Here is a 12484-nt window from a genome sequence, read left to right as displayed (position 1 = left end):
TATTTTCTTTTTGGTTTAACGGAAATTTATTTGACTGTCTTGCTGGTTTATGGCGCTGTTAAATTGGGTGCTACTGAACTGAATGACAGTTTATGTATATTTATATATAAGAAAAAACGAGAAGTGATGATAATATTAGATATGGCATATGGCAGTTAATGTAATATTGCATTGCAAAGGTGTAAATAAAGAAAATATCCGCTAACCATTTTTGCAAGTAAAATAAACATTACCTTGTGAACAATAACAATAAACAAACAACAATAAAATGAAAGCATTTTAATACAAGCTTCTTGTATAAGCAGAGTAATTGCTTTATATTAAAGCCTAATATGCTTAAATGTTTCCTTATTTATTTTAAAATAGAAAAGAAATTATTATAGGAAAATAGTTCGCAATACGTTTTTTAACCATTTTTTCCTTAATTTTACTTATTCAAAATTTCATCACTCGCAATTTTTTCCAAATTAAATTAAAATGTTATGCTGGCTTTTGGAATCTGAGGACTTATGGCAGAGATGCGGGATCGATTAAAATATGATAGTTGTTGTGATCTGAAGACCCGTTTTATTTTTTTTTTAGATTTTGAGGTTTATTAAAACAAAATAACATCTTTTTTCTTCAAAATAATTCGATTGTCCTCGGGAAGTTCAAAACTCCACAACTGAAAAAACATACGCTGTATTCTTGGAAAAAAAAGACAAATCCCAAAATTCTTATACAAATTTAAATAATATAGTTTAAATTGGTCAATGAATTAACACTTCAAATCGCTGGTTCTATTAGGGCTTAGATGTATGGGAGGAGTTCAAAAAGTGTTTTCATAATTTATAAAATTAAGCAATATATATTCTACAATTATGTTTATAATATTTTGATATGAAACCAACTAATTGCAACTCCTCCAAGCAAGCAACTTTAGAGCTAAGCATTTTCAAAATAAATAAAACTATGGTCGGATCTCGAGGTACCTAATAAAACATTTTTATAAACATTCAGTAGATGGGGGCAAATAAAATTGTAAAATATTTCGATATAAACTTTCAAAAGATAAGTTTTAAGCAGAAAATGTTGGCAATCTATTAAATATACATGTCGAACATTAATAGAGCAACGGCTACTGTAGCATTTAGAACTCGTGCAGCCTAATTACCCATCAATCATCAATCTCACACTTGTAATTAGTGAAGGCCCTTCAGCTAACCGCATACAATTGAACGTGGCTTACTGCAATTTTGATTTTGGTCCCGCTGCCCGAGCTGGCGGTAGCCAATTTTAAGCAATTTCCTTTTGTAAACGACTCGAAAACAGAACCCACCAATTGCAGCACAGTCACTTCAAGTGCGGAGCAAACGTGCAATCAAATGCAATCGAACAACAAGGCTCCGAAAAAAAAAACCTTTTCAAATTTGGGCTAAAAACGGATGGCCAGCCAATCAAAATGCATGCGGGCCCAAAAGTGCATGCGAAAGCGCATTAGAGTGAGACAACGATAGCACCGAAACATACATTTTCAAAACGAGGGACTCCCACACCGAAAACAACAACAAGACCAAACACAACAACAGCAACGAGAAGACGAACGTGTCAGCCGAGCCGAATGGCTAACGAGACGAAGCGCACCGAACGGGGCAATCGAATTTATTTGCTGCTTCTAATTTTCCATATGCCCACAACGGCAACAACGATGACGACGACAATTTCTATGCCAAAGTGACACACAAAAAAGTTCTAAGCACAAAAACGCACACACAACTGCAGCTGTGCATGTGTGTGTGTGTGAGTGTGTGTGTGTATTGATGTTGTCAGTATGTAAATTGACAAGTCTTTTTCTTTTTTTGATTTCGTTTTTTAAGGTAGGTTGGAGCAGCTTATAGTTGTGCAGTTGCAAGGGTTGCACATGGGGCATAGAGCGGATACTTGGGCCCGTTTACTGACAGCACCGCTTGCATCCCAGCTGTGTGTGTGTGTGCGTGTATGTGTGTGTGTGTAACACTAGCTTTAGTTTTAGCTGCGTATGTCCTTGCATTTCGTGCAATTCATTTACATTTCAACGCTGCCGCTTTGCATTGCCATGCGAGCTGGAGAATTCGGCCAAAAGCGTTTTAAATACATACAAATACAAGCACAGGCAGGCTTGTCACATGCTATACGCGCACATACACACTCACATAGACACGGCCCGCGGCCGCAAATCGCATGTCCTTTTCATTGCACACAACATTTAACAAGCCCCTAAAACGCACGGCCGCACGACGCGTCGCCAGCAGTTCACAGTTCGCAGTTCATCGTTTTTAGTTTCTCGTTTAGTTCCTTTCATTTCGTTCCGTTCTTTCAGCCGCCGTTTCTGTTGTTTTTGTTATTTTCACGAAACTCATTTCTTTGCTTTACTTTTGGCTTTTGAAACTTGCCTGTTTTTGTATTATTCGGACCTTCTCGCTCTCTCTTTCTCTCCCGCTCGTTCCTCTCTCTCTCTATCTCTGTCTTGGCTTGCTGCTCCTGTAGTTTTAAACCAATTTGTTGTTGTTGTCAGGACATGTGACGCCAAGGGAACATTAAAAGGTATGACGGTGTCCTTTAACTAACTAACTGCCTCCTCTACCTCAATCCACCCGCTAAAGCTGTTGCAAGTACGTTGACATTCGACATTACTTAAAATGCTATGCAAAATGCGATGGCGTGTGTTAAACCCACAGCAACAACAACAACAGCCAAGCATTTCACAAAAATTATATGTAATGCCAAGTTTTTAGTTTATTTTTGTCATGTACCTATTTTATTTTTAGCTTAATAAAGTTTTACACGGGAGAACATTTGTTTTTCCTGAGCTATTAAAAAAAGCTGAGCTTTTGGGTTTTTCATTAGAATTTTAGAAATGATTTATATCGGTCAAAAATGTCCTATATGTAATATACAATTCTGACTTAATACGGTTTAGAAAATATATATATATTTTTTAACATTATTATTTTTCTTTTTAAATCTGCCCGCTTTTTCGGCAATAATCAAATTCTTCGGTTAACGTATTGCGTGTATCTTTGTGTGTGTTTAGTGTAGCGGGAGCGGGAGGGGAAGGTGTGGAGTTAGACATCTATCCAGCACCTGTTGCTGATAAAATATACGTATCCTTCCTGTTGAAGATGTACAATTCTATGGGTAACACATTACGTGACATAATTTTAATACCCTGTAAAAGATATAGGAATTAGTGCTTCATTTCCTATACTTAAGAATGAACGTAATAAATTATACAAGGCATACAAATTAATTCTTAAATTAAATCATAAATCTGATGATTATGAATAAACTTAATAAATTTATCTGATGATTAATTTTTTTTTTTGTAATTGCATAAATTGATTGGGTTTGATCTAATGTAAAGATCAATCCTAAAGCAATAATAAATTAATTTAAATTTGAAAATTTCATGTTAAAATTTCATGTCCAAAAGTTTATATACAATTCGCCTATTATGGCTAATATATTTAACTCTTCTCTAACTCTAATTCTAACGAAATTTGCCTAAAAAGCTTGATTTGTTAAAAATTGTGCATACAAATATTCACTTTCAGCTTCGTCGAATTCGATATTTTTGATACTCTCCACATTTGGTATTAGTTGACATTTAAACGCACGTGCTTAGAATTGAAAACCTTTCTTATATACTCTTATCAACAAAATCAGCGCTTGGCGCAGGCGACGTATGTGTTTGTCTCTGAAGTCTAATAATCTATATCCGCCACCTTTTGACATTTCATTATGGCACGCACTCGTATTACCAAACTAAACTAGTACACAACAAAAAAATGGGAGAAAAAGCGAACTAAGCATGAAACAAATGCAGCGTAAAAAAACCAAAATAAAACCAAAACAACGTTAAGGCCGTAAAAAATGTCAGGTTGTCGTTGTCGACATGTCAGCATGGCTATAAGTTGACGCTGCCCCTTGGGAGGCTTGCTGTATCCGCACATTTGGGGGGCAGGCGGCAGCACGTTGCATGCCACAAGAATAATGCACATAGCGACAGCAGCGACAACAGCCGAGCCACTTTTTGTATCGATGGATATACATTATGTATATCATTACTGAAATTTGCTTATGTAACGTGCGTAAATGACATGGACATGACCCCAGCCCCCCATGCCCCACCCTAGCCAGCCACAGAAATTAAAGGATGAGCATTAAAAATAAAAACCAAAAAAAATGCTTGATTTTATATTTTTTTTTGTTGCCTGCATATGACTTGTATATGCCTGCCACGAAAGGTAGCGCCTATGTATGCGTATGCTATATATATATATGTATATATATAACAATATATGTACATATAAATTACGTATACATAAGGGATTATCTACCAAAGACACTCACACACACACACACATATGTATACATATGTATAAATGCGAGTATGAGCCATATAATGTGTACATTAATCGATAATTGCATTTTTTTCGTGCATTTCTTTTGCCAGTTTTCATGGGTTGGCTGCCTGTCTCTCATGGCACATAGCATTTCCGTGTGTGTGTGTGTGTGTGTGTGTGTGTGCTGGTGTGCCGCCTTTTAAATGAGTTTGCGTGTTTAATTGGTTTTTTTTAACTGCATGTACCTCTCACCTTAACAAACTTCATATTAATCATACGCCCCGTGCCAGGCCTGACGTTTTAAAGGACAGCATAAACAGGCATTTAAATATGCGTCTAACTTTGATTTAACGCACTTTCATTTTTGATGCGCTGTTAGTTTTAGGGCGCCCACAAACCGCGCTACAAGCCACCGAACAAACAAACAGAAACGACAGATAGACTGACAGTCAGGCAGACGGCATGCCATTGGGCAGGTGGGGGCAACCAGGTGGCTGGCTGGCCGGAGCCTATAGGCATCCAGCTGACAAGTCGCCTTGAATAGATACTATATGTACGTATGTGTCTGCCTGTGTGTGTGCCTAGGTCTCTGTCTATCGACAACGTCTAAAACTGACGACATGCACCTTTCTATGTGCACAGAAGAAAAAAAAAGAACGCAGTGAAAAATCTATTTAGCATACATTCAGGCGCTTGCTTGCCATAATGTAAACGCTACTCCGGCAGACGACAACAGCATTGAAATCCCACCTTGCGGCCGACTTCGTCAGCATACGCAATGTGTGTCGCTTAACCACACATACCCGCACACTCACACACACACACACAGTTACGCGTACGCGCACGCATACACATGCCTATGGCCAGGCAGACATTTTGTGCGTGCGTGCGTGCACCGCATTGTATGCAACCGCGCGGCAGCAGCGCCAGCGGAGAGCAACCCTTGGAATTTCGCTTGTATATGCGAGTGTGCGTAATGCTTTTTTATGCGCCTATGTTTGCGTGTTTGTGTGTGTCTGTGTATGTTTGAGCTGGCTGCACTTTAAAGTTTGAGTTTCGTAAGTCCCGCGCGTGCATTCACCTCGTTTTTTTCGCCTTTTTTGGTGCGTGCGACGTCAACGGCAACGGCCACAGCAGCAACCCCCGAAGCGAGGACGGCGACGGCGACCCTGTTTATTTGAGCGCCTCAAAAATGCAACGGGTAGAAGCAGCAGCAGCAACAACAACAACAACAACAACAAGAGCAACAACAACGCCAGCGACAGCAAACTGCAGTTGCAATACAATTTGAACGCTAAAAAGTTTGAACATGCCGTTCTACTTATGCGCCGTTATGAGCAGCAGTAGCTACTGCTGTTGCTGCTATGGCGCCTGTGGCCCACTTGAGGTGCAAGCTTGGGTAGCCAACACACACGCACCCCGCACGCACCGCACGCACTGCACGCACTTTTGCGCAATCAGGACGCGCCAGCGACAAGGACATGAAGCGGGCAACGCATAACTAACTCATTGGCTGACCTGGGCTGGGCTGAAGCGCGAAAATGTTGCTCAACTTCCGGTTTAACAATATACAAAAACGAAATAAACAAAAAAAACACTGAGAAAAAGAAGAAGAAAATGTGTATACGTTTTGTAAATGCAAATGCTTGCAACAAAGTGCTACAAAATGCGGTATTTGCCGCATGTTGCCACCAAATTTGCAGCTTTTGCAGCTGTTTCGCAAGACGCCATGTGTTGCACTCTCTGCTCCAACCTGCCTTAATATTTAATTCGCATTTCGTGTGAGTTGACGCGTAACCTTTTGCCATATAAGCACAAAAGTTTTCTTCTTTTTTTTCGCTTTTGAGGCACGCATGCACGACAACTGGAGTGGCCATGCCGCCTCCGTTGGCGGCCTATGCATTTTACATTAAATTGCATAACTTTTGTGGCAATTAGACGGCATTCTCAAGGATATGCAAGGAAATTTACCCCTCGTATGCAAACAACGTACGCAAATCTATCAATTTGCAGCTCGCAAACCAAATGCCAGGCGTATACGTAATAATACGCATACGCAGCGTGTGCCGCTGCCATTTCTTTTACTATTTTTATTTAATTTCTGTACCTTACATTTCAATTAAGTAATTTATGTCTGTAGAAATTCCCAAGCTTTAGGGGCGGCAAAATGAATGAAAAAAAATCGAATAAATGCGCAAATTATACTTGTATTAGAAAATCCATAATAGTCTATTCATCTTATGCATATTTCATGACACAGGTGGCACCACTTTTTGTTTAACTACAATAAAAATTGCTTTGTTTTTTCAGGCTTAGAACGCGTCGCTGAGGAATTCATGGGTCGCAGGAAATGGAAACATTATCAAGATCAACTGACGCGCAACCAATTGAATATCGCAGAGCAACAGCCCATATCAATAACGACAGAAGCAGAAGACAGCAAACACAAGCAGAGCCACCGCGAGCCACTGAACCACCGTTTAGCGCAGCCCAACGGCCAACATTTCAACAACAACAACAGCGGACCGCTGCCATTTGAAAGCGATTTTGGTAAGTTTGAAAAAAACTGTGCTGCTTAGCAGAGACAAGAACCAAGCGTTGAATACAATTGCAGACAACAACCATACATCACAAAACCACGACTCAAGTGCAACATCACGTAGCTCAGGCTCACCATCACCACCGCCAGAACCCAACGATTGGACACCGTCTGATAAGTGCAATTTCTGTGTTAACGGTCGCTTGCTAACGGTAAACGCCAAAGGCGAATTGGTGGCCGAAACAACGGCAATCGCGTCCAGCAACAGCAACAACAACAACGGCACAGCTGTGCACCAGGTAAGCCGCTCGCTCTGCCCATACTTGTATTTTATATGACATCAAATTATCGTATACTTAACGCAACTTTCTCATGCAGCACGACAGCGACAGCAATTCGAGCGCATCGCTGCACAATAGCAGCAGAAATAACAACAACATTAACAACAACAACAACAGCAGCATCAACAAGCATAGAGCACGCAACGCCGCTAACGCCGCCACGACGTCGTCGTCAACAACTTCTATAGAACTTTACAAGCTGCTCACCCAGCAAGCAGCTGAAATGACATCAATGGAATCGATGGCCGCCAAGCTGGCACAGTTCAACATGATGGCCGATTTCAATTTGATGAACACGCTGGCCAATCAACAACATGCTAACTCGGTAACACCAACTACCTCGGAATCATCAGCCGCCGCTGGCAGTCCCACACTCAAGGATACGCCCAGTCCCAGTGCAGATGCACCATTGGATCTAAGCAGCAAGCCATCGCCAAATTCATCGATCAGCGGCGATATCAAGACAGCCAGGTATGTTTGATTTTAGCCCCAATTTATTCTTATATACCAGCTCACATTTATATATGAATTTAATATATATATATATATTAATTTATATATATCTGACAATGCGGATATAAACATATAAACATATATTAATGCAATACAGAAAAATACATTTAAAAAATACAAAAAAATAGTTGAATAATTTGATAAAATATAAATTTGCTGCCTAGGGCTGAGGCACTATAGCATCCATTTCGTAATTATCCGAAATGATTATTCTGATATTAGTGTGAGCTGTGGTAGTTAAAATAATTAAATAATCCGTTCATTTGCTTAGGACTCCAAATAAATTTATAATCTCATAGGCTGCAAATCTCTTCAAGATTGTAACCAATAAATCAAACAAGCATCCCTGCACTAGAGCGTTATTTTGCCTGCGCCATAAGCAGTTAAGAGTTAGAGGAAAAATTAAAATATTCAATCACGACAAATAAACAACCCAATTAAAGCTGCTGATATTTGGTTAGACAAGCAAGCTTCATAGTAAATGTGCTATGCCCAACTTTAACCATAAATAAAAAATACACAAAAAAAAAAGAAAACCAAAAAAAAAAGTGGGCGTTCCAGCAGACAATACATGAGATAATTGCACTTTGGGCACTGGCCCGCCTCTGACACTGCATTTATTGTAGCATACTTAATAGGGCTGCGGGGCGGGTTGACTACTGGGTGGCACTCGGGAAGCTTTATTGTTGTGCGCCTATGTAAAAATCGTGCAATTACACATGCACGTGTCTATATGTGTGTGTGTGTGTGTGTTTACATATAAGTAGGTGTCATGCGCCTGCTCTGAGCATATGCAGCTGTGTGTGTGCATGTGTGTGATTGTTCTGTGTGGTTTGAGTGCGGTTTATGAAACGATGCCGAAAATTACACATACGCCCCATAGCACGCAGCCAACGCTGCGTTGGCCACGCTTAATTACTGACGCAGGGCGGTCTGTGGGGTACTGCAACCGCATAAATTTGCATCAAATTTGAGCAGCCAAAAAAAAAGGAGAAAAAAGCGAGCCAAGCAAAGAATACAAAATTTATGTATTTCACGCTGGGTACGTGTGCCTGTGTGTGTGTTTGAGTTGCATCTTAGCTCCTTTATATTTTTGCCTGCTATTTTTTTAATTACTCTAAAATGTTCAGGACCACCTAGCCTATTATTTATGTTTTGTGATTGCGAGTGTGTGTGTGTGTATGTGTGTGTGCACTTCAGACGACAGAGACAAGCGTCAGGGGCGTCGACAACGTGTGCATAATTTTCCAGCACTTCCACAATTTTCGTCATTACTTTTTTTCGGTTGTTTTTTTTTTTTTTTTTTTGTGGCAACTGTGGCAGCAACGGCAACGGCAACGGCCACGTTGACGGCTGTGGCTGCCACTTGAGCCGCAAAACACGAGTCCTTGTCTATTGTCTAAAGCATGGCCAAGTGTTTGTTAGCAGTTGCTGCTGCCTTGCAACATCGTGCACCTATTTTAATTGTTGTAATAAAAAGCAACGAAAAATGCGAAGAATAGAAAAAAGACACACACCCACACAATGGCAAGGAAGAGCAGGATGCGAGTTGACAGGAACTGCTGCAGCAGGCTAAAGAAGTTAAAAGCCACAGATCGGCAAGTGCTCAATGGCTTGCCAAACATGTCCAGTTGCCGTACTTGTGGCTCTGCTAACAGGCACACACATACACACGCGCAATTACACTCATACACACACATACATGCATAGTTGGCAAATGCATCCTCGTGCCCATCCCCAAGGACTCAGCCAAAAACACTTGAAATACAAAAGCTACTGACGCTGCAAATTTTGGCTTTTTCGAGCGTTTATTATTACAGATTTTTTTGTATATATATAGAGGATACTGTCGCTGGTGCTGCTGATGCTGCTGCTGCGGCTGGCGCTGCTGTTGATGATGAGGCGGCGACATCGCCACTCCAAGTCAAGCGTCGAGATGTCAGCGCTGCAGCAGCGACGCCGGCGTCGTCGTCACCGGGCGCAGCAGACAGAAAATGAGTGCATCATATCGATCGCTTTTTTTTCCCCACTGCGTTTTACATTTTTTACGTTTATTTCTTTTTTTTATTTATTTTTTTGGTCTTTCTTCTCGCTACTTTTTTCTATGCAATGTGCCAAAGGGGTGTGCGAGAGGGCGAACTGAACGCCAGCGTGTTGTCGCTGTGTATATATATGTATTCATTATTTTTCGTTTACGAAAAATTCTCTGTGCACACCCACACACACAAACACACACACACACACACACACACGCGGGAACCGAAAAAAAATTGTGAGCGTAATAACTGGCATAGACTGATGGCGTTGGCGTCGACGTCGTCGTCGGCAGCGACTGCGGCATCGCTTTCCCCATTTGGCCCCAAAAAATAATAAAGGAAAAACGAAAAAGAGCGAAATAAAAAACCTTAATGCGTGCACTTGCTATTGTTATAGTCCGTTGTTGTTGTTGTTTTGTTGTTGTTGTTGCTGCTGCAGGGCAACAATTTTTAACCGTTTTTTCGTTGTCCCCTTGCCCCATTCGTTCATTTTTTCATGCCATATTTTTGTCATTTCAATGACCGTTGGGCGGTCAGGCAGGTCGGCCTGGTTGGTTGGCCTCCCGCCGCACTGCCGGCCAGGCCAGGCCCGCCCCGGCACGCCCGCCCGCCAGCCAGCCTGATTGCCGTTATGTGTTTTATGCGTGAGTGAATGAAATGTCGCTTAAATGAGCGAGATAGAAAAAAAAGCATACAAAAAATTGCAGCAGCTGCAACGTTAGCAGCAGCGGCAGAGACGCCAACAGCGCTAGCCGTAAAAAAATGAGTGCATATCTTCCGAAAAAATGCAACTGCATATACACGTGCATGCTAGTGTGTTTGCATGTGTATGAGTGTGTGTCTGTATGTGCGTGCGTGTGTGGGTGGTTGTTTGCTGCGCACGCATCGAGTGCAAGGGGCAAGCAGTGCGGCAGCAGTTGGTGGGGCGGGCAATGCAGTTGGGGCGCCTGCATTGGCAACAAAAACAAACATGCAATTGCATTCACACACAAATAAAACACACATACACACACACAAGCACACGTGCAGGCACCGGCACACGCACACATGCACTTGATGCATTTTTAACAAAATTGCATTCGGCGTCGTCAGTCATACACACACACACACACACACACAAACACACACTGCATATAACCGTGGAACGGGACATTGTGCACACCCCCCTGCCCGCTCCCAACGCCCACTGCGCCCAACAACGCTGCGTCCCGCCACTGAAAAATTTAGCGGCCACGCAACAGAATGAAAAGACAACAGTCCGAACAAATTAAATTAATTAAATACATATGAGGACTCTGACTTTAAAAAAATAAAGTATAGAGATCTATAGCCTTTAGAATAATTTTACAATTTTTTATTATTATTATTTTGATTACCCATTTCTCATGCAACTAGCTAACCAAAGCCAATAAACAATACATGTGTATTCTATACCTGTACACAATGCCCTAAACTCGACAGTTAATATCAGAGCGAAAACAGAATTTACATTATTTAAGTATGATATATTTAATTTATTATTCAAGATGTTTCTTATTTCCACATTTTTTAAGCTTTTTTTATTTGCTTGATAGGGTTATGTGAATTTTTTATATAATATCTATGTAACAATGGTTTTTTACATATTTCATTGCATGGATCACATTTGATATTTCAAATCAATTTATATTTTTTAAGATCTTGTTAATATATTTAGTAATTACAAAATGAACTATTGCTGAGATATTAATTTTTTTAGAATATAAACTGTTTATTATGGCCTTTGGCTAAGAGAATTATATGTATAGCTGTAGGTATACTTCGTTTTTGATGTCTCAATATTTCAATTATTTGCAGGTTAAAGTATCTTTTTAAAGTCTTTTGTCATTATATACTTATATTTAACCCAACGACCTCGGTAAGCCCGAAAATTATTACCAACGCATTGGTCGTATTGTGCATTCCATGTATGTAAGTGGATGTAAGGTATGGATACCTGTGTGTGTGTCTGTGTTTGCATATATATGTGTGTGTGTGTGTGTATTATTGTGTATTTAAGGCATACAAAAGGTGTGGGATGAACCGACAAAATGCGATATGCGCATAAAAATGTCAACAACAACAGCAGCGGCAGCAGCGGCGGCAGCAGTTGTCGATGCAATTGCAGCAAGCGTCAAAATTACAACAGCAGCAACAACAACTTCAACACAAAAATGCAACAAAAATAAAAAAAATCAACCCTATTTTTGTTGCATAGCTGTTGGTTGCCGCTGCTGCCACAAATTAAAACAAAATGTCAGTAAAAACGAAAAAAAAACTCACAAAAATTACAACAACAAAAAAAGAATGAAAAAAAACACACACAGCGGTGCGGGCAACTGCAACGCAAATGAATCCTCGCTACATGCGTGCAACAAAAACAGCAGCAGCAATAACAACAACAACAAAAGCAACGATATTCATGGCAGCGGCAGCGCTGTCGGCGTTGACGCCAGCAGCAGCGACTGCTGCAGCGGCTGTTGCAACGGCAAATTGCAATTGAAGTGCAGCCAAAAGGTAAACGACACCAACAAAAACAACAACAACAAAAATCAAAACGACATTGAAATGACATTTTTCATTTATATTTGCAATCCTTTTTTAACCGGCTATTGCTGTCGCACCCCGACACCTGGCCCGGCGCAATTATGAACATTTATACATATTTCCATA

At 40.6% G+C, this 12484-nt stretch overlaps 1 protein-coding gene across 1 annotated transcript in view; it reads left to right on the top strand.

Annotated features, from left to right (window-relative positions):
* LOC115761421 (homeobox protein 5) overlaps positions 1-12484 on the top strand; it is a 32711-nt gene that overhangs the window by 15159 nt on the left and 5068 nt on the right. The window contains exons 2-4 of the mRNA XM_030703182.1: positions 6675-6914; positions 6979-7202; positions 7282-7715. Coding sequence (XP_030559042.1) covers positions 6675-6914; positions 6979-7202; positions 7282-7715 — 898 coding nt within the window. The remainder of the gene's footprint in view (positions 1-6674; positions 6915-6978; positions 7203-7281; positions 7716-12484) is intronic.

The sequence above is a fragment of the Drosophila novamexicana genome, unplaced genomic scaffold (assembly GCF_003285875.2).
Source record: "Drosophila novamexicana strain 15010-1031.04,08,12 unplaced genomic scaffold, DnovRS2.1 tig00000485-arrow-pilon, whole genome shotgun sequence".
NCBI classification, from domain to species: domain Eukaryota; kingdom Metazoa; phylum Arthropoda; class Insecta; order Diptera; family Drosophilidae; genus Drosophila; species Drosophila novamexicana.
The sequence above is the reverse complement of the archived record's forward strand: the minus strand, read 5'-3'. Positions and strand labels throughout refer to the sequence as shown.